At 36.0% G+C, this 23,543-nt stretch overlaps 1 protein-coding gene across 3 annotated transcripts in view; it reads left to right on the top strand.

Annotated features, from left to right (window-relative positions):
• Vps13a (vacuolar protein sorting 13 homolog A) overlaps window positions 1-23,543 on the top strand; it is a 168,703-nt gene that overhangs the window by 84,585 nt on the left and 60,575 nt on the right. For all 3 annotated transcript variants that reach the window (XM_021151796.1, XM_021151798.2, XM_021151797.1), the window contains exons 33-44: window positions 1,446-1,750; window positions 4,959-5,106; window positions 8,422-8,584; window positions 12,324-12,448; window positions 13,137-13,306; window positions 13,747-13,961; window positions 14,854-15,086; window positions 17,436-17,528; window positions 18,073-18,429; window positions 20,155-20,256; window positions 21,889-22,047; window positions 22,188-22,443. In XM_021151796.1, coding sequence (XP_021007455.1) covers window positions 1,446-1,750; window positions 4,959-5,106; window positions 8,422-8,584; window positions 12,324-12,448; window positions 13,137-13,306; window positions 13,747-13,961; window positions 14,854-15,086; window positions 17,436-17,528; window positions 18,073-18,429; window positions 20,155-20,256; window positions 21,889-22,047; window positions 22,188-22,443 — 2,326 coding nt within the window. The remainder of the gene's footprint in view (window positions 1-1,445; window positions 1,751-4,958; window positions 5,107-8,421; window positions 8,585-12,323; window positions 12,449-13,136; window positions 13,307-13,746; window positions 13,962-14,853; window positions 15,087-17,435; window positions 17,529-18,072; window positions 18,430-20,154; window positions 20,257-21,888; window positions 22,048-22,187; window positions 22,444-23,543) is intronic.

The following is a 23,543-nucleotide window of genomic DNA, read 5'->3' as shown; positions in this document are numbered from 1 at the left end:
ATACCATAACAACCAAAATGTTTAATATGTCTTTTATATAATATTTTATATAATATTTTGATAAATATTTTAGTTAATTTAGATAATTATTTTAGTTAATGTATAGTATACTATATGTATGTGTGTATATACATATATATATATTACAGTATACTTTAATTGAACTTATTGTTTAAATCATAAATGTAAACATTTGCGTTTTCTACCTTTTAGTTCAAAAACTATATACCAAATATACATAAAGTCACCATTAAGAAATGAAGAAAAGTATACTTTGGATTCAAAATTATTCCATTTTATAGATACCATAGACTTTGAGAAATAAAATTGAATCTTGAAATGATTTTTCCATAGAACTTCTGAGTTCTTTAGTTCTGCCTTTCATAAGTTTTTTCTATTCCTATTGTACCCTTGCTGTCAGCTATTTAATTTTCCTGGTATTATACTGATTTCTAGTCTCTTTTGTTGTTTTTGTTTTTGTTGTTGTTATTGTTGTTGTTGTTGTGTGTGCTCTCTCCCTTATAAATTAGAGCAGAGTCTCATTTAGCTTGCTGGTTTGCCTAACTCAGTCTGTGTATTACCTCCACACTTACTGACTGCTGAGATGAGAGGGTAACACACCTGTCTGGCTTTGTTTGTGGGTGCTGAGGATACAACCTCCATCCTCACAGGTGTGAATGAGGGCTCCCTTTCCCCTCCTCCTCAACAGCATTTATTTTTAGTTGTTTTCTTGATCTTAGCCTTTCCAACTGGGTAAAGATGGAATAATTTGAATTTTCTTAGTTAATAAGGACATTGAACACTGTGTGAGATATTTTGTAGCTATTTGTTTTGAGGTATTTTTGTTTAGAGATTTGTCTCATGAATCTTTGGAGTCTTGATTGTTGAGTTTTTTGTTTTGGCACTTTTTTTTTAATTCTTTATGTAGTCTAGATAGTAATCCTTTATTGGATGGATGTCTGGCAAAGATTCCTTCATAGTCTATGAACTTAATCTTCACTCAGCTGCTGGTTTCCTTGGTGTACAATTTCTAGTTTTGTGAGTCCTAGTTGTCAGTTTTTGGCTTTCCTTCAGGAGTACCCTGGAGACTAAACTTGCGTGTTCAGCTGGTAGCAGACACTTGGGTGAACCATTTAACTAGTCCTGAGAGTTCTTAAATACTTCATAGACTTTAAATCTAAACTGCAAACATGAGTGAAGTGTAAAAAGTGATTAGGTCTTAGAGAAAGTACACCATAAGGAAATAATACTATTGAACATTCAGATATCCCTCTTGGCATTGTTCTGGTGACTAAATTTGTATTTTATAACTATATTTGCTGTTCTTTATTTATTTATTTACGTATTTATTTTGCTTTATGGAGGTAGAATTACAGTTAATATAATTTATAACTGTTTAATGTTTTATTAAATATGATATGATTAATATTCTATCACCTTTATAGGCATTTATAGATAATTTTCAAGCAGTTAAAGATGCCTTGGCTGAAGCAACTGTTCAAGCAGCAGAGATGGCTGCTGATGGTGTAAAGGAACTGGCTCGAAAGAGCTCTAGGTTTGCATTGGATGTTAACATCAAGGCTCCAGTTGTGCTCATTCCACAGTCTCCAGTGTCTCAGAACGTTTTTGTTGCTGATTTTGGATTAATTACAATGAAAAATATATTTGTTACTGTAACAGAGACCCAGAGTAATATCCCACCTGTAATTGATTTGATAACAATAAAGTTGAGTAAAATGAGACTATACAGGTAAGCTTTTCACAATGTATTTGTATAAAAGAAAATGATCCTTTTCTTATTTTACTGTAACTGCTGTGTGATTTTTTTTTGAAGATGTCTTCTAGTTAGATCAATTATAGCCTTTCAAAAGACAACCTAGAAATACTTGAAAACTGCTTCTTAGATAATGAAAAAAAATATTTATGATGCTTTTGTCTTTGTTTTTACTTGGGTGATTTCAGCCCTGAGTCTGATTATTTCCTGCCATCTCCTCCTCTTGGGTGCATTTGTTTCTTTTTGTTCTAGAGCTTTCAGATGTGCCGTTGAGCTGCGAGTGTATGACCTCTTCAATTTCTTTATGGAGGTGCTCAGAGCTATGTGTCTTCCTCTTAGAACCTGCTTTCATTGTGTCCCATAAGTTTGAGTATGATGTGCCTTCATTTTTGTTAAACTCTTAAAAAGCTTTAATTTTTTTTAATTTCTTTCCTGACCAAGTTATTATTGAGTAGAGAGTTGTTCAGCTCCCATGAGTCTGTGGGCTTTCTGTTAATATCATCCTGAGTAAGGTAACCCAGACACAAAAGAACACACATGGTATTTACTTACTGATAAGTGGATTTTTAGCCCAAAAGGCAGAATACCCATGATACAACCCACAAAACATATGCATCTTAAGAAGAAGGCAGACCAAAGTGTGGATTATTCATCCCTACATAGAAGGAGGAACAAAATAATCACAGGAGCCCTGCAGTGTTGGCGCATGCCTTCAATCCCAGCACTTGGGAGGCAGAGGCAGGTGGATTTCTGAGTTTGAGGCCAGCCTGGTCTACAGAGTGAGTTTCAGGACAGCCAAGGCTACACAGAGAAACCCTGTCTCGAAAAACCAACCCCCCCCCAAATAAATAAATAAATAAATAAATAATAAAAATAATAATAATCACAGGAGGTAGAGGGAGGGAGGGGTCTGGAAGGGTTAGAGGAAGGGAAGGAAAAAGGGGAGGCAGGATCAGGTATTGGAAGGGACAGGAGAGAAGTACAGAGTCAGGAAATCAAATAAAAATATGTAGCCATGGAGGATGAGGAACTGGGGGTAGCCACTAGAAAGTCCCAGACTGCAGGGAAGCAAGAGGCTCCCAAGACCCAATGGTGATTACTTAAGCCGAAATACTCAACAAAGAGGAGATACAGCTTGTAAAGACCACAGCCAGTAGATAGGCATGGCCCCAGTTGATAATAGCTCTTAGTATACAATGATAACTCTAATTCTAAGCTAAAGCTATTTTATAAACTTGGAGAATCTAAACTGCAAAAACTATCTTGTTTGGTTTAAAGAAATGATAGGATGTAATTTAAATGGTCTGCATTCAAATTATATTGATGGCTTTTATATCAGTATTTGTGGGTACTTAAATTATAGTACTTGTTTGTTGTATCTCCAAAATAATTATCTTTACTTATAAAAGTTGCTAACTCTTTTAAATATCCAGAGTTAACAGTTAATTTATTTGTTCTGATTTGTTTTATTTGCACATATCTTTAACAGTATAATTATATTTAAGTTTCATGTTTTAAATTTTCTTCTATCTTAATAATATGTCTCAGTACTTTTTCAAGTTCATTACTTTTTTTCAGTTATATTTATTTATTTATTTACACTCTAGATTTTATTCTTCCCTCCACACCCCCTGGTTCACCCTCCAACTAGACTGTTCAACATCCCATACCTCCTCCTCCCTTCTGTCTCTACAAGGATGTTCCCACCTCCCACCCCATCCCCACCTGACCTCTAAATTCTCTGGGGACTCCAGTCTTTTGAGGGTTAGGTGCATCATCTCTGACTGAGCACAGACCCGACAGTCCTCTGCTGTATATGTGTTGGGGGCCTCATATCAGCTGGTGTATGCTGCCTGGTTGGTGGCCTAGTGTCTGAGAGATCTTTGGGGTCCAGGTTAATTGAGACTGCTGGTCCTCCTACAGGGTCATGCTCCTCAGCTTCTTTCCACCTTTCTCTAATTCAACCACAGGGGTCAGCAGCTTCTGTCCATTGGTTAGGTGCAAAAATCTGCATCTGACTCTTTCAGCTGCTTGGGTCTTCTAGAGTGAGGTCATGCTAGGTCCCTTTTTGTAAGCACTCCATAGCCTCAGTGATAGTGTCAGGCTTTAGGACCTCCCCTTGAGCTGGATCTCACTTTGTGCCTGTCACTGGACCTTCTTTTCCTCAGGCTCCTTTCCATTTCTATCCCTGCAGTTCTTTCAGACAGGAACAATTACGGGTCAGAGGTTTGACTGTGGGATGGCAACCCCATCCCTCATTTGATGCCCTGTGTTCCTGTTGGTAAAGTAGTCTTTTTACACAGCCATTACTTTTTTTTTTCTACAGAGTAGAATTTTATCCAGAAATATTTATGGAATTTTTATTTTCATGAAAAACAAAAACATGTAACATTGTATGGCCTTGTGTATTCTGTTATGTATATTTCCCTGTGGGGCTTTAGATGTCTTTTCTCACTACCATTAAATGGAGATTTTAACTATTTATACTTATTTAAATGTAATTTTATTCTAATGGCCTCATACAAGATATTCTGAGAGATTCCCTAAATAAGCCCATGTTATTAAGGGTGAGCTGGTAGCTAAAATTGAAGTCACGACTTACCCTAGTTTAAAGATTTTGAAGGTAGTTAAAATATAAGGGATATTATGGTTGAGTAGCCGTCGTTGTCCCTTAAAGGTCCTAAGCAAGCTTCTGGGGATTACAGCATCCTGAGTGGGATTTGGCTTCGCTATCACACCATCTGGAGTGACATAGGGGGCATCTTTGTGTGCAGTTGTACATCTTCTACTGTTCTGATCCACAGATAATTTCATATGGTGCAACTTTGTTTCTTGCAGAGTAGTATGGTGTTCTGACACATGTGTATTCATATAAAATGCTTTTTTTAAAATGAGATCTGTTTACTGAATTTATAGAGGTAATCTTTCCCAGCTTAGTGGTTTTGACCTTTCTCTGAAAAATCCTATTTTTAAGTCTTACTTCCCTATGATATATGTAACAGTTTAGAGAAAGTCACTTAAGTTTTTAGTGAGATGGGACATCCCATTTTGATATGTAATTTTATTTTTCTCTACACAAAAGTTGCCAGTGTCTCCTATTTAATAAAGACCAATACTCTAAAGTTAATCATCCTCTCTTTTCTTCTTACTGAATGTATATAGAACAATTTATATTTTCCAAAAGGTCTCAGTTTATGAATGATACATACCAGGAAGTGCTGGACCTGCTACTACCTTTGAACTTGGAAGTGATTGTCGAACGGAACTTATCCTGGGAATGGTACAAGGAAGTCCCTTGTTTTAATATAAAAGCTCAGCTAAAGCCCATGGAGGTAATATTTTCATTGCTCTGATTTCTTTTAGGTTTGAATAGGATTTTCTTGGCAACATAAATTTCTTTGCTACATTTTAAGAATAATCCAGTTGGTTAGAATTAAAATAGTAGCTTATAAACTAGAATGTATTTAATGTTCTCTGTTCTTTCTCAATCAGATATTTGAGTGCCTGCTCTTTGCTAACCTTTATGCTAGATATTAAAGATACATTGACAGGAATGCTATGATGTCTCTTTCTTCATAAGACTTGCTACCCTAAGCCAGGTTGTTGGTGAAAGTGGTCTAAATAAAATATGTAATTTATAGCAAGGAAGTAAAGAAGTGGATAAAGCACTAGTAGTGCTCTATTCCCTCGTGTAAAGTGAAGCCGAGCAAGTACTGTAGCTACTTGTAATCTCAGCACTAAGTCAGTACAGACCGGACTCTTGGGGGGCATGCTGTCTATCTGGACCCTAACCTCAGTAAATAAAGAAGGGAACAATTGAGATGACACCTAACATCAACTTTGGGCCTCCTGCATATATACATGTGGACATGTACTTACATACATGTATAAGGACCACACACATATTCAAAACAATAGACAATTAAACTTATAGTTTATAATAATTTACATGAATGAAGTTTATTTGATAGATATGTTCGTGAAGAATTTATGGAAAGGTCTAGGCTTGCAAAATTGAGGAGTCATTAGTGATATTTGACACTATTGAAATATATGGAATAACTTAGCAAAGCACATATAGATATGTGTGTGTGTGTGTATGTATATATACACATATATATATGTATATATATATATACATACATACATACACATATATACACATCTACCATGGAGAAACCCTTTGCTCTGAGATCAGTTACAAGCAGAACTACTTCCTTTACAGTGTCCCAGGAAGAATCCTCTGTAGCAAGTTAAGGTGATGCTGCAGCCTGCCTGTAAATACCTGGCTGTCCTCTGGAAGGGAGTTCTGAGGAAGAGGAGTCTTCCCTCTGTCCCAGTTCTTCAGATCAGTTAGCCACCTTTGCAGTACATTCTAGAAGAGATATATTTAGATCACTCCCCCTTTAATCTGCAGTGTCAGTGAGAGAATAGAATTGAATCTGTTAGTCCATGCATGCATACCAATTACTCTAGTTTGTGAGTTTTTAGCTTGTAGTATTCTTTTTAGGGTTATTCTTAGAGCTTACTCTTACATGTAAGATCAGCAGTCCTAGGATCTTTACAGTCCTTCTAACATCTCTTTCTGGTTGCTTAACAAGAATAGAGAGTGACAATTAAAATCAGTATCTGATGGACATTTACTAGACTGTACTAATTAAGAAATAGAGTTTGTGATTATACTAGGTGCAATTCTTGTTTGATAGTAACCACAAATCCAGTGCTCTAACAGGAAGAGGAGCACAAATTCCCAGGCAGAGGCAGTGTGAGCAGTTAGATGCAACAGTTTAAGTAGGTGATATCTTTGAAGTATAATGGGGCAGTGCAAATAACAGTTAAATTTTGTGAGGTTAAAATTACTTCATTTAAAAAGTAGAAACTAAACACTGGACAGCTGAGTACAATGTAGTTAGGAAAGTTGTCTTAATTAAATGCATAAAATTAGGATGAGCTCAAATCCCTAGAATCCATGTTTAAAAAAAATGATTGTAATCTTAGCTCTTAAGAGGGTGGACAGATCCTGTTCAAGGAGCAATTCTCTCAAAAACAAAACAAAACAAAACAAGACAAAACAAACAAGAAGCCACTCATAGTGCTGGAGCAGTGGCTGAGAACTACATCCAAGCCAGAGACTGTGGCAGGACTTTTGAAACTTCAAGGCCTACTCCCATACTTCCACCTACTGGGGGATACCTCCTAATCCATCTAATTCCATCCAAGAGTTCTACTTCCTGGTGACTAGGCATTCAAACCAATGAGTGTATGGGGCCATTCTTATGCAAACTATCACATGAAAGCATTTACTTAGAAAAAAAGCCTGACCTCCCCCAAGCAAGAATTCTGTTAACAAACTACCTTTGACCGGGGAAATACCTCCTCCCCTTGTTTAAATATCCTATAGACTTATCCTGCCAATTTTGACACTGCTCATCACTCCCATACTTTTGTGTTGTTTATGTTTCTCTGGAGACCTGCAATTAACATTAAAGCATAACATAAAAAGAACCTGCAACTTTCATTCTTTTGTGTGTATGTTTGTGATGGTGATAAGTGTGCCATGGTGTAATGGACTAAACTTGTGAAACTGTACATAAGCCTCCAATTCAATTTTTTCTTTTGTAAGAGTTGCCTTGGTCATGGTGTCTCCTCACAGCTATAGAACAGTGACCAAGACACCTCAGATGATTAGATAAGGCACTCTTACATTGTGGAAGGTAATGGAGTTTACTCATTCTTTTTGAATTAAACATTAACTTAAACTTTACAAAAAATAATGTTTATAGAAACATTTTAAGTAATGTTTAAAAAAATATCTACATATTATGACAAAGTGAACATGACACTCAATTATCTGTCATGGCACTTAAAATAGGTCTTTGCTTTTGGTTTGGTCACAACAAAGAATTTTAAAGTTGTTGAATTAGTTCTTAATTATTTGTAAGGTAAGTGTCTTACTCCTTTAGCTACAGCTTCTTATAAAATCAAGATTGCGCTCTTTATATATAGGACTTTTGTGAAAAACAATAATTCATATAAATCATATTGTAAACTTTATTTTTCATTACACAAACATATTTGTTTATTCTGTATTTTTACAATAGTGTGCCTCCTAATCAAAATCTAAAGTGGTTAGATGGGTACATGAAGGTGAAAGCTCACTTTAAAAATTTAAAATGACTGAGTTGTATAGTACATCCATAAAAATACTTTATTGGAATTGACAAAAATCTGTATTTTATAAACTACTAATTACCACTTGTTCTGCAGAAAACTGGATATTCAGTCAGTAAAAATTTTTAGAGCCTTAAAATTTTGTCTATGGCAAACCAGTGTACATTTCTCTTCTGTGAATTCAGGGAGTGGGAGCAAATCTTGGGGTCAGGAGAGATATCTCAGTGTTAAGAGAACTGGCTACTCTTCCAGAGGACCTAGAAATAAAGTCCCAGCATCACGTGGCAGATTATAAGTTATTGTAACTCTAGTCCTACCGGACCTTTTGTCCTCCTCTTCTGCCCTCTGCCAGAAGCAGACATGTATGTGTTGCACAGACAAAACACCCATACGCATAAAATAACTTCTTTAAAAGCAAATCTTCTCCCTTTGTGTGTGTATTTTCTTTTTGTAAAGTCTTACTTTGTTTTTAACAGTTCATTCTTAGTCAGGAAGATTTAACAACCGTGTTTCAAACATTGCATGGCAATATATGGTATGGACAAAATCCGAATGCTCCACCTTCTGCAAATAAAGACCCAGAGGCCGGGACCAGCGGGGTCACCAGCGGGGTCACCAGCACTCCCGCCCATTCGCCAGGTCTGTGCTCAGCTTGACTTGCTCTCAGGACTCTCCCTCCTCTCTTCTCTCTTGCCTCTCTATTTATTCCACAACGTTTCTTTCTTTAGTTCTTGGTAAAAGAGGACTTAATAATTCTCTAACTAGTTAGTTTCACATAGGCAATTTTAAATAATCTGTTTTTAGTTCTGTGATTTTATATGTAATATATGTATGTAATCAAAGTTCTTAGTTCTGTTTTGACAAAACTGTGAATTCTTGTTTTTCTTCCTATAAATGCTTATATTCCGTTTTGCAGCATATGTAATAGATGGCTTCTTATATACTGATATTTTAGGAATATGAGAAAACTAGAAATATGACAATAGGATAATCACTGTAGTTGATGGATTTTAACAGAAGTTGGTGTTAGTTTGGGTTTTATGGCTGTTCAGAGACACCATGTCCAAGGCAGCTCTTATGAAGGAAAACATTTCACTGGAGCTGGCTTACAGCTTCAGAGATTTAATCCATTATCACCATAGTGAGAAACATGGCAGCATGCAGGCAGACATGGTGCTGGAGGAGCTGAGAGTTCTACTTCTTGATCTGTAGACAACAGACAAAAGGAGACTTGTGTGTCACACTGGGCATAGCTTGATCATAGGAGACCTCAAAGCCTACCGCAACAGTGACATACTTCCTCCAATAAAGCCACACCTACTTCAGTAAGGTCGTGTCTCTCCTAAAAGTGCCACTCCCTGTAGACCAAGCATTCAATCACAGGAGTCTGTGGGGGCCACTCCCATTTAAACCACCACAGTTGGAGAGTTGGATTGTTGAAAAATAGTAAAAGGAATCCTAATAGAAAAAACAAAACCTTGTTCCAGTGTTGGGGCCAAGGTGCTGTGTAAATATGGCTGGTTCTGACTATGGCACCAATACATGAGCCAGTAGGCTTAGGTAGGGGACTAGGATGATTTTGAGGCTCAAAAATAAAATCATATCCTTATTTTAATTTCTATATGTGATCCCAAATCTCTGTTTTTAAAGTAAAATACCTGCTTTTCCAAAACCCTGAAATATGTTACAGCATTACTACTCAGATCATACACAGTCAATAAAATATGAACTCCATTCTTTATTGTGAAATATGAGTGGTACCAAATGAGGTTAAAGCAATAGAACACAGACATAAAAGAAACAAAGAGAAAAAAGACATTGTATTGTGAGTGAAAAAGAAGAGGCACACTGAATTCTAGGGAAAGTAGGCCGACAAATCAAACAGGGTCTTCCTAAGGACTTTGCAGTGGGGTAAAAGTAACAATTAAATGGGCCCTCCGAAGATAGAAAAGAATTCTTGGAGACTACAAGTACAAGATATGTGATTGCTCATTTTTTTCAAAATAACATTAACCAGAGTATTAGAATGTAAGTGTTGCAGCATACGACCTGAGGTAATAGCCATAGTCTAAAAGAGTCAAACACCAGGGATGGAGAAGTGAGATGAAACGAAGAATGATGCTTCAGTTCAGAGGTTCCTTCCAGTCCCAGTATGCTAATTTTCAGTGGTAGAGATACCTCAGAGAATGGAAGAAAAAGTTTGAAAGAAGTAACTTAGTTCAACGTGCCACACTTACGAAACTTGCTCAGCCATAGAGAACACATGATATCAACAAGCTGGGTGAACTAAGACTCAGATGTAAACTCAAATTACTGAAATGTTAGGCCTAAAATAGGTAAGGCTTTTAAAATTTTAGAGAAAAACAGTCTGCCTATGAGAAGCTTATAAGGAGCAATAAAAAGAAAATTGGTTTTTGCTGTTGCTGCTCTTTCAGTTAATGTGGTAAAGTAGGACTGCTGAGTGATAAGAGACAGTGAAACTATTTCAGATTTAAACAAGGTGACTTTGAAGCTAGGATTCTGTACTTGATCAAATATTACTCCCAAATTTGAAAATAAAATAATTCTATTGTAGTAACTCACAGTTTACTCAAATCCTTTCAAATCCTCTTCTAAAGAAATTATTTCTAAAATATATCCCAGCAAGAAAAATGAAGACTCAGGAAAGAAGAAACTATCCCAAACAATAGCAGTAACCTTGGAGAACAATAGGGACCCAAAATCGTCCCCTGGCTGGAGTCAGTGTCATTGCAGAGGAGTTCACAGTGCTTCACACACAGCGGCCTCCCAGTCAAGTGTTGGTTATTACATTCACCTCCCCCTCACTCAGAAGGCTTGCGGGAGAGGCTAAGCAGACAGAGACTGAGGACTGCTCAGAGGGAGAGTGCATACTTAGTATACATAAGACCTGGCTGTGACCCCCTGATGATACAAAAGGAAGAGGAAAGGAACGGCATCGATTTCATAAAGGATGTATAAAAACTCAACTACATATGTACATGATAAGCTATCTGGTCTTAAACATCTACAGTAATGTGGTACAGAACTGAGATACACTAAAGTTTAAATGATTTCTTAGTAAATTAGTTATCTGTAAAATAAGAGAATCTGCTTGTATTCGAGAGATACATTAATAAAGTTATCTAACAGAAGCAGTAGTATGATGAGCTGTAGCATGATGAACTCTTAAGTCGCTTGCTTGGTTGGAGCCTGGAGTCAAATACATGAAGCGTTCTGCATGGTAAACCTTTGTAGGTGACCTCTAGACCAAGGAGTACCGTGGTTCTAGAGCTGTTTTCTGTCCCCGTCTACTGAAAGCCACACATGAATGGGGAAATGACAGAGAAAGACTGATTAAATAAGAGAATAATTGTCACTAACTTGAGATAAAACAGGTGAAGCAAATGATAAAATTCACAAGGTCACAGTGTGTAGATGATTGCCAAGCAAGCCTGGAAACCTGAGTTGACCCACTTTCAGTCCACCGAAACCATTATGTATCCATACACACAATAATGCCAATAAAGTATTTCTTTATTGGAAAGACTGATAAAACTGATAACCCCTCAAGCAAGAAAAGTGAAACAAGAAAGAACACAAAATAGTGGTATCGTTTTCATCAGAGCAGTAGAGACCACAAGCAGATCAGGAATAAGTGTGAGTAACTTTTTGCAGCAGAGATGAAATGTATGCATGAAAAGAAAGAAAAGGGCTGGTGAGGTTGCTCAATTCTATTAATGTTTTAAAAATATTTTATTGAATTATTAAGTTGGTGCATATATATTCCATTTTAAGTAAATTTATCTCCGTTAAATTACAAATTACTTTTGTCTGAAGTTAGGTTAAGTGAGAATTAAGAGTTGTTTTGTTTGTATTATAAGTTAAATTAATATATACATGTGTATATATTTTGATTTAAAATTTAAGTATATAGAAAATAAAAGTTTCGAATACCAATTAGAACAAGTTTTAAAATAACATCTAAAATACATTGTTTTGTCTTAGTTTCTTTAAAGTAAAATTTGATTAAAAACTGTTAGATAATATATGTATATATGTGCATATATATGTATATAAAATATTCATCTTAAACATTTTATTTAACCTCCAAAGTAAGTCCCATGTTCATGATTCTAGATTTATAAAAGTAGGATTGTAGTTTCTCAAGAGGAAACAGAAGTTCTGAGTGTTTAATTCTTTCTCTCCCATTATTATGAAAATGTTAATCCAGAGTTCCATGTGAGAGTTTTTAACCGTTTTAATTTCTTGAATATCATTTTATTGCAGCCATTAATCAATAATTTGATAAGTCTTAAGGGTGCTTTGATTACCTGGTCTTAGGATGGTTTTCTCTTCTTCCTTATCTTTAATCTCTCAGCTACTGTGGTGACTGCTGCTGTGGTGGAGGTGCATCCACAGGCTTCTCAAGCCCACACGACACTGAACGTAAGCTTCCACACTGATTATCTCACCATGGCACTCTACAGTCCGGGCCCTGATCAGGTAATAGAAACTGTGTTTATATTTGTAAAGAAATTATCTAAATAAAAGGTATAGAACTAATTACTAATAGCTATTAATTAATTGTTGTTACTGTTTTATTTGTATTTTGTAGTATAATTGATATTTGTAATAATTATCTCATACATTTTTATTGAGTTATCTTTATTATGATGAAAATATGAAAAAAATGAAAGTAGTACACATATATTTGTAACCTTTTCATTAGAAAGCCCTTTGAAAATAGAGGATTCGAGGCTTATAGTGCTGAGCACTAGAGTCTGTTTAACATGCACAAAGTCCTGGGTTCAGTCTAGTGTCTAGAAAAGAATAAAAAGAGAAGGACCAGGTATGGTGGTGCACACCTTTAATCTCAGCACTTGGGATGCAGAAGCAGGAAGGTTTGTGGGAGTTCAAGGGTAGCATGGACTACAAAGGACAACCAAGGCCATACAGGAGACCCTCTCTCAGCAACAGCAGCAACAACAGCCACTACCACCAGCACCACCTCACCATCATCATCTTCATCATCACCATCATCATCTTATCATCAATGAAAATTAAAAGAGAAAGAAAATAGAGAAGTTGATGGTTCATATAGGTCAGAGTCATAACTTGTAGACAGTTCTATCCTGAAGTATTCTTTGATCCTGTATTTCTGTGTGATTTTATGTGGATTCCTTTTCTACAGGCCTCCTTTACAGATGTTCGCGATCCTTCTCTGGAACTTGCTGAATTTAAGTTGGAGAATATTATAAGTAGTTTAAAAATATATACAGATGATTCTACAGTCTTTTCTTTCTCAGTAAAAAACTGTATTTTAGATGATAAAAGGTCACATGTCATGAAAGCCACTCCTAGGTATGTATTATCATCATTTTGAGCTATTGTACAAAGATTGCTTCATTCTTATAGATCTCACCCTGAGAAAGTGCCTTCCACTCCAAGTGTCTTCATGAGGGCTTGAGAACTGTACTTCACTGCATCATGATACGTGCTCAGAGTGGGAATGTTGATGGAGTTTTTAAAATATAGAGAAATAGTGTAATTAGATGGGAAATGTATGAAACCCTGAAGAAAAGATAAACTAACATTCAGAACTCGATAATTTTTAGATACAGTTTTTCCCCCTTTGTGAAACAATTGTATTCTAAAAATTTTATAAGTTCATTTTTCCCAAGATATATGTTCCCAGAACATTTGTTTGCTCTCGGTAAGGATAGAGAAGTCTTTAAGCTTTATTACTATGCTTAGTTATTTTTAATTTACCCATGCATACCACCTTGTCATTTTGTTTTCAGAATGATAGGACTGACTGTTGGCTTTGACAAGAAGGACATGGTAGATATAAAGTATAGAAAAATCAAAAATTTTGTTGTGACTGATGCAGTTGTCCAAGAAATGTACGTTTGTGCAAGTGTGGAGTTTCTGATGACTGTTGCCCATATCTTTTTTGATGCCTACATGACTAGTATGGCTTTAGAAACCAGTGTTCAAACAAGGACGACTAGAGAAGGTTAGTTACCAAATAACAATTTTAATGTCTATATTGCTGCAACTATAGTTACCATGATTAGTGTTTTCAGTAATCAGAGTAGACACATTAATACATTGAAAATCTATTTTCTTAATAAGGAAAAAACCTTAATGTGTTTTCTAAGAGGATAAGCAGATTATATTTTTACCATAATACTTTTATTGATTATTTTGGGAATTTCACATTATGAACCCTACATACTCAGTTTGTATTTTTAGGATGTGTTTTGACTTTTGTGTTTTTGAAACCGGATCTCATGTAGCTCATGCTCTACTCACACTCACTGGTGAGGCTGAGGAGCTTCCAGTTCTCTGCCTGCCTGGCCTTCGCTGTTTGAAGGTGTGAAGATGGGATTTAAAATTATGAGACTTGAGTTAAGTAACTGTTCTCTAAAGTCAGTAATAAGCAGGAAAGATAAGAAACCAACTGTTCTTTAAAATTATGTTATTTTAATTTAAAGTATTCATAAACTTTACATTCACTTTTAGCTTTTACTATATAGTTTTTCTGTTACCTTTTATATATTCATTATGATATAGTTGGAAGAGTTGAGGTTGGAAATTTGATTTAGATCCAATTCTGCCATTAAACAGTAGAGGCTTTTTCCCACGCTCTGATTCATATCTAAGTAAATGGAGGTTTGATGGAGGAGCATGTTCATAGCATATACACAGCTAGTTCTGCTTACATTCCTGGGACGAGGCCTCGTGGGGAGGATAATTCCTATGTCAAAAAGAAATACACAATTGATGCCTTTGAGATGAATTATTTTATTTTATTTTTCACATTGAATGAAGTAACTACCTATTCCTCATAAACTCTTCCTAAGTAATATTGGTAATCAAAATGTATGTGTTTATTTTTATTTTAGCACCTGCACAGGAATTAGGGAAGTGGGAAATGAATATTCTTATTAAAAATCCAGAGATTGTGTTTGTGGCTGACATGACAAGAAATGATGCTCCTGCCTTAGTCATTACGACACAGTGTGAAATTTGCTGCAAAGGTGAACCTACAAGCAATACAGTGACTGCTGCCATTAAAGATCTCCAAGTCAGAGCGTGCCCATTTCTTCCAGTCAAGAGAAAGGGCAAAGTCACCACTGTGAGTTTAGGATCTAATCTACTTAATTGCAATTTATTTTGGGGTTACTATAACCTCTTCAGAAAATGATTACTGTCTTTTTTTTTCAGTCTTGTTAAAATTGACTGTTTCTGGAGTTCTCAAGGCTGGTGGCTCATGACTAAGAAAATGGGGGAAATAGAAAGTGACATCTATGACTCAACTTTGTTGAGATTATAGTTCTTCCATTCACCATGCCCTTTTGGCTTGGATATAGCCATATAACCTTGAAAGACTAGAAGTTAGACAGATGCCCTCATAGGAAGGCAGTATGTTGAGGGGCCATGACTGGGTACTCCTCATGTGCCTGACCCAAGACAAAAACGTCTGGCAGCCTAAACCATAGGCCCCTGTTTATAATGTGATTCAAGGAGTTCAAGACCAGATCTGTAGATGTTTACACAACAGCTGTGGACCAGTCCAGCATCTGTGAGAGGGAAAGTGCTGCAAGGAATCCTATGATCCAAACTGCATCTATATTCTAACATTATATTCTTACTCTTTGCTCATCCAGTCAGTAAATCACAGATAAGTCTGACTTTACAGAAGTATTGATCTTATATTTTCAAAATTAGGATACAAAGTAGTCCGCTATTAGCAAGACGCCTGCTCTCCCACAGTTTTACAGCACAGTAGAGATATACTTCTCTTTCTAGAAACATGATAATGATGGTTACTGCTAAAGCAAAAAACACTCTTGGTAAAAATATCACCAAGAACACTGCCTCTCCCCACCCCAAAAAGTATATAAAGAACATGGTATAGGAAAATCGAGGGAGGATGGGCTCAGTGACAGAAAACTTGCAATGAATGATTTTCTTTTGTGACTTAGAAAGTGGAACTCGTGACAAACTTCTTGTATATGTAGTTAGGGAAAATACCAAGTTTTCTGGTTTCTTGCTGTGAATAGCAAAAGGCTAGAAAGAAGGAAGCAAATGAGAAAATTTAAACAGAAAGAACCAGGACTTAATGCTTTCAATAATTCTCAGCCTTTCCAAATGGAAAAAAACAAGGTCTGAAAATCATAAATGGATAACCAAAGTGTAAAGGAATAGTGAAGATTGTGACTGTGTGCCTATGCAGTCTTTCTCAAATGAGACCCTTAGGAAACTTTGGAGAGAGTGAAATATCACTTGGGAGAGAAGTGACTTTCAAGAGCCTAGAAGTTACAATTCTGCTTGCCATAATTAGGAAAAAGTTAATTCATTGACCATTCCAGATTATTTAGTGAGTTTAATGAAATTATAGTTTTTCCTAGTACCTTGCAACTTTAACTTTTCCTATGAGTGGCCTTTTTATACACATTTTACTGTGGAACAAATAGTATGATAGACTTTTGTAAACTGAAATAATGACATAATATAGCCAGAGCTTCGTGTAGTTTTCAAATACTTAAGCATGTTTTTAAAATTTTGTTGTGTGTGTGTATTTGAATAGTTTTACCAGTGTTTGTTATGCTTCATTAAGCTTAGTACATGTCAGATAAACCCCTAAGTTTACCTAGTGAACTTTCAGAAGGAAATAAGTGGTATATCTTCTTAGCAGCAGGACAAATGAAATGAAATGAGGTGAGACTGAGTCCTCAGAAAATCAGTACAGGGTAAACGCTGCATTTTACTTAGGGAACCCAACTTGAAGATGCCTAGGGTCATGACCTGAGGATTTGCAGCTGAGTAGTCCAAGCTTAGTAGCTTTCCTGTAACTACAGTAAAGCTCTCACCCAAGGGTATTAGTCTTCTGAAGTGCCACTTGGACCACATGATCTCGCTCAGAACTCATTGTTCTTATCACATCAGGTTCTCCCCAGACCCACTTCTAGGCCAGAGTAAATGACCAAAAAAGAAGCATTCTTATCAATGCTGGGAACTACAGTAACTTTGAGAACTAACATAATAGCAGCATTGAGAAGTATATCTGATAGGTTGCCACTGTATACTGCATAACCTCCCTATCGTTAGCATGTGCCGGTAATCACTGAGATAAAAAACGTTACAGATCAGTTGCTCTGGGTATGACTAGCTGATATGCTCATGCCCAAGATCAGAAATACTTTTGGTACCATTCTTGCATATCTCAGCATTCACTATGAGGTTCTTAAACTTCTTCAAATAAATGTCAGAATTGGGCTGTGGACGATAAATGCTGCTTTTTGCATTGTCCTATTTATATTATTGCTAATATATTTGTTTATGCTTTATTTTTATAACAATAGTGTGTTGATTCACTTTTTAGTTACATTATTTACTTTTTAAACGTAATTATTATTAGAAAAGACTTTAAGCAGAAATATTTGAACACTTAAATATGAGTTTAATGATTTTTATTTTGCAGGTTTTGCAGCCTTGTGACTTGTTTTATCAGGCTACTCAATTAGGTAGAGATCCACAAATGATTGACATATCAGTAAAATCTCTTACGCTAAAGGTAAGTTCAAACAAACATTTAAAGTTGATTTGCTGATAGGTTTGGCTCAGCTACTCAAGAAGCTAAAGTGTGAGAGCTGTGAGTGCTCGGGCTCTCTCTGAAGTACAGAGCACTGAGCTCCCAGTCAGTCTGGGCACTTTAGTGAGACTCTGTCTAACCACTACTAGTACTACCCAGGGTAAAGCACTTGTAGCATTTACTGGGACCAGGTTGTGCCCCTCGCTCACAAAATAATTAAGTAGTTTTGGAAGTATATAATTATAACTTCATAAAATATTATTAATGGAAACTTCATGATATGTGCTATATCTTATTGACTTAGGACTATTTTATGGTTGATATCTAGTATACGTATAATTGTCATATTTAATTGGCTTAATAATAACAAAAAACAAATATTTTAACAAACTTATCTAAAAATTTTTGTAGTTGAAAATTACATTTATTGTCTACAGTACATTTCTAGTTCTGCCTTAATTGAATTCTTCATGTTCATTCAGCAAATATATTTAACCCATTTTTTAAATTGTTTTTTTCCATTTAGGTTTCACCAGTTATCATAAATACCATAATAACTATTACTTCGGCACTTTACACAACTAAGGAAACTGTCCCAGAAGAAAACACGTCTAATATAGCGCACTTATGGGACAAGAGGGATACAAGGAATTTAAAACTGTGGTTTCTGGAGGAATCAAATGAAAGTGAAAAAGTAGTTCCCACGAACGAACTGATGCCGGGAGGAGAGACGCTGAGCTTGCATATTGATTCTATTTTTATTGTTCTGGAGGCTGGCATCGGTCATAGAACAGTGCCGATGCTGTTGGCAAAGGCATGCTTCTCGGGGGAAAGCAAAAACTGGCGCACTTTAATAAATCTTCACTGTCACCTGGAACTGGAAGTAAGTGTGTCTATCACTTTTCAGATTTTATAATGCTTCACATAGAATATTCTGGAATCTTTTATCACTGTTTAAATTGACTTTATTATAAATAATGATACTGGCTTTAAAGCTTTTAGAAAAAACCTTACAAATTTATGCCCTGGAGTGATTGCTTATATGTATATGTATGTGTATGTGCATGTATATACACATATGTTTGTGAGAGAATATATATGTGTGCTATGTATAATATATACATACATATATATTGCTTTTATATATCCATACTACATATTTGAGCTGGTTTTTATAACCTTAAGAGGGAATTCAGTGGAGACAACCCAACAGTTAGTAGCTTCGTGCTCTTCCAGAGATCAGAGTCTGGTTCCCAGCACCCATATCTCTCAGCTCACAACTGCCGGCCGGCAGCTCTGCCCCTGCCACTTCTGGGAAAATCTGACACCTTCTTTGGACCTCTTTGGGCACAAGCATATACACGGCACATATTGACACAAACACACATATGTACATAGAAATAAAATGAAAATCTTCTTTTAGTGAGATTATCAATAGATAGTTGTTCAGGTTGAAAATTCTTATTTTTAAGAACTAAAGTTAAATTTTTCTTTGAAAGGTAGATTAACTGTATGAATACTTGGGTAATCTCTTCTAATTATTAAAGCATCATTACTGGGGATATTCCTGAGGTGTGGAGTGGTTCCTTAGAATGTGTGAGACCTTGGACTTCAATTCTAAACCCTACCAAAAAAATTTTTTTAAAGAGAGAAAAAAGAATCACAGTAAACATATTTTACCTTAGAATATATAAAATCATTTCAATGGATATTTGAGATAAAATTAATTATGAAAATGGCTGGAAATGTAGGTCAGTAGTGGGATATATGTGTGTGTAACACTAATCTTAATACCAGTGCTGCAGACACAGAAAAATTACATACAGTTATCTCCAGTGATACTTAAAGTTATTTTACTTAATATTTATTGGAAAACAACCTAGTAGTCTACATTATAAAAGTGAGAGTGAAAATTTAAAAGCTTCTACTTTTACATGAAATGAAAGAGAATTGTGTCCTAACAGAATCGTAACTGATTGTGACTACACTGCTGATTTCAAATTGTGGTTAGAATTATATGTATTTTGTAGAGGACTTTATCTTTGCTATCCAAGAGGTACAGGGCATTCAATCACTGAAATCATATGGAAGGTAGGAAAGTCCACTACAATACCCCAACACTGTGTGTTAAATCATAGTCATTGGTATAGATTGGCACGTTTTCAAGTGTCAGTAATATGTAATAGATGAGTACAGGACTTACTGCTTGGTACAGGAGACACTCCAACGAAAGGTGCTCTAGAAAAGGTTCTAGGGTTTACAGGAAGGCTCTAGCAACCAGGGATCAATTCCCAGGACCTTTGTGGAGGAAAAAGAAAGAACTGACTCCTATAAGTTCTCCTCTGACTGAAATATGTGTACACGTGTGTAAATAAATAGAGCTTTAAAAGAGTACTGTTGTACTAAAATGTGTAGGTGAAATTTTGTGTCCAAAGGTAAGTCAGGTGAAGAAAGTATGGAAGGAGAGTGTATAGACAACTACTGATTGGCATGTAGAAGAGTTTTGTGAAGAAGAAACAGCATACTCACAAGGTATGGTGGAAAGATTTTATAAATTATTTTAGATAATAGAATGCGCTATTTAAAAAACTAAAAATTCTCCTTTTAGGTTCACTATTATAATGAAATGTTTGGTGTTTGGGAACCCTTACTGGAACCCTTAGAAATTGATCAGACTGATGATTTTAGACCTTGGAATCTTGGCATCAAGGTATGTATGTATATGCTATTTTCTTAAGGCAGTTTCAGGTTTACTGAAAAATTGATAAAGTATAGTTTCTAAATATATCCTCTGCATATATATAATTTCATTATTAACAGCTTCAATCAAAGTATATTTGAAGTCTGCGAAACAGTTTTGAAGGAAAAGCTTTCCAGAGCTTTTGAGAGGATATCTATATTACATTATACAGTTTATCTTATTTACTTGTTTGTTGTTTATTTGTTTGTGTGTGGTGATTTTCATGAATATATGTCTGTGAGCCAGGCAATGGTGATACAAGCCTTTAATCCCAGCACTTGGGAGGCAGTGGCAGGTGGATTTCTGAGTTCGAGGCCAGCCTGGTCTACAGAGTGAGTTCCAGGACAGCCAGGGCTACACAGAGAAACCCTGTCTNAAAAAAAAAAAAAAAAAAGTATGTCTGTGCACCGTATGCCTTCCTGGTATCCACAGACAGCAGAAGAAGGGGTCAGATCCCTTGAAAGTTGAGTCACAGGCCATTGTGAGCCACTATTGTGCTGGGAGTCAAACTCAGGTTCTCTGCAAAAAAGCAAGTGCTTTTAAGCACTGAGCCATCTCTTAAGCCCCATATAAGACCAGACACGTAGTAGATTTCTGTACAGTCAAAGTCTATTGACTGTTCCCTTACACTGTAGCTGTGGTCTTTTAGGTTGTAGTCAATCCCAAATTTTGTTTGTTCTGTGACTGACTGACTGACTGACTTCCTCCCACCTACCTCCTTTCCTCCTTCTCTCCTTTTTTTTTTTCCTTCCTACTTTGTACCTCCATCTTTCAGGCCTACCTTTTTCTAACTTTCCTCTCCTCTACTATTTCTTCCTTCCTATAACGTATAAAGCAAGGAATTATCTAATTACAGTATGTTTCCTACCTAATGATGGACTCTACTTGTAGACACATCGTTAGGGTCTTAAAGTAAGGTAAAATATCTGTGAGTTCAAGGCCAGCCTTGTCTACAGAACAAATTCTAGGACAGGCAGGACTGACTACACAGAGAAACTCTGTCTTGAATAACTAAGAAAAGACAAGTAAAGTAAAATAACAACTGAATGTCTATCTTGGCGTGCCTACCATAGTATATTTCAATTACTCAATTCTCTAGGTTATATCAGATGAAGGATTTGGATAAACAAATTTCATTGATAGATTTTAGATTAGACTGTACATGGGACATGAGTCTTTGAATTTTTGGAAGAAGTAAACAGTGCGTAATCTTACAAATTCCCCTTCACAGCACTGCTTTGCTACTTTTGGGTGAGTGTGTTAGTCCCCACTTCTGTTTGTTACCAGGACACTAAACTGTCTCCTTGGCTGTTGTCAAGTGCGTGCCTTTGATTTACCCGAAGAATCCATACATACTTAGTTACTTTCAAAGTTTTTCTTCTAAGTTACCAAATTTATTGTATAGAATTTATTTTCCTTTAGTATTTCCTCCTGTAAGCTTTGTGACATTACTTGTCATGTTTAAGAAATTTCATCGGACGATCTGACCCATGGGGTCCACAACTCTCTCTCTCTCTAATGATGCTTGTTTTTACTGCATAGGTAAGTTATGGTACATTCCTAAAATCAATTCTTATGTCTAATTTTAATTCATCCTTTTAGATGAAAAAGAAAGCAAAAGAGGCCATTGTTGAGTCTGACAGTGAAGCAGAAAACTACAAAGTACCAGAATATAAGACTGCCATAAGTTTTTATTCTAGAGACCAGTTAAACATTACCTTATCCAAATGTGGCCTTGTGATGTTAAATAATTTAGTTGAGGTAAGAAAAAACAAGAATTTGAAAGTTTAAATATTGAAATATTTCACATTGACCCTTAAATGAGTTAAGTTGTTATATACCTATTTACTGTGCTCATATCCTTGCCTCTCATGTCCCTTCCTCCCATATTTCCCTGCTAGGCGTTTACTGAAGCTGCTACTGGATCGTCATCTGTCTTCCTAAGAGATCTAGCACCATTCATGATTTTCAATTCTCTTGGACTTACTGTCTCTGTCTCACCAAGCGATTCTTTTAGTGTTCTCAACGTTCCTTTGGCAAAATCATATGAACTGAAAAATGATGAGAGTTTAAGTATGGATTATGTACGAACGAAGGACAATGATCATTTCAATGCAATGACCAGCCTAAGCAGCAAGCTCTTCTTCATTCTCCTTAGTAAGTGAGATATTTTCCTTCTTGGGGCTTTGTAAAGTAATTTTCAAAAGCAATTTTACTCATTTGTAGTATCTTAGCAGTTTTTTTATAACAATATGTTTTCTAATACATTGGGAACTATATTAATTACTTTTCTATTAGTGAGATAAAATAGTGTACCCAACACGAGTTACAGCCGAAAGACTTGGCTTGGCCTTATGGTTCCAGAGGTTTAGAGTCTCTGATGGCAGAGTAAAGGCAGCAGGCATGGGGATTGCAAATAACAAGGAGCATTCACATCTTGAACTGCAAAGAACAAGATGAGAGTGATGTGCTTCCTCCAGAAGGCTACACCTCCTAAAGAGTTCTTAAACAGCACTGCCAAGTAGGAATCATGTGTTCACATGCCAGAATCGGTGGAGGGCGATGTCATTTAAACCACCAAAGGGACATTAATGTCTTCTCCAGTAGGTTGATTTCTTTGGTCACTAACTCTTGGTATTTCAATTTCCGACTTTGTTTGTCCAGACCATGGTATTATTAGAACATTGACTAAGGATGATAAATGCTGGATCTCACTTAGCTTTTCCTTATTGTGTCTGTCAGGTGTTCTCACTGTGTTTGTTATGACTAAATATGCATTTTACAAAAATGAATGAATTTTTAAATGTTTGAGTTAATACAGATATTGTATTTTCTTTGTTTTCATATATGTGTGTATACCACATGTTTATTTCATCCCCTGAAACTGGGTTATGGTTGATTGTGAGCTACCATTTTGATGCTGGGAACTGAACCCAGGTCTTCTCCGAGAGCAACAAAAACTCGTAACTACGGATCCATCTCTCTAGCCCCTTTAAAATCTTAATATTTTGCCTTGTAATGTGGAAGTCATTTCTGCTTTCCACAAATTTTATATTTTAATTGGAAGTAAAAAAAGTATATAATTTCTTTAATTTCTATAAAATGTGCTTTTCTTACGCACACTACTCTGATTCTCCGCACTTGAGTAAGATACTGAAGGCAGGATTTGAGTAAGCACTTGAGTAAGATACTGAAGGCAGGATTTGAGTAAGCACTTGAGTAAGATACTGAAGGCGGGATTTGAGTAAGCACTTGAG

Source organism: Mus caroli, chromosome 19, assembly GCF_900094665.2.
Source record: "Mus caroli chromosome 19, CAROLI_EIJ_v1.1, whole genome shotgun sequence".
Taxonomy (NCBI): Eukaryota; Metazoa; Chordata; class Mammalia; order Rodentia; family Muridae; genus Mus; species Mus caroli.
Note: the sequence above shows the minus strand (reverse complement) of the source record. Positions and strands in the feature narration are given on the sequence as shown.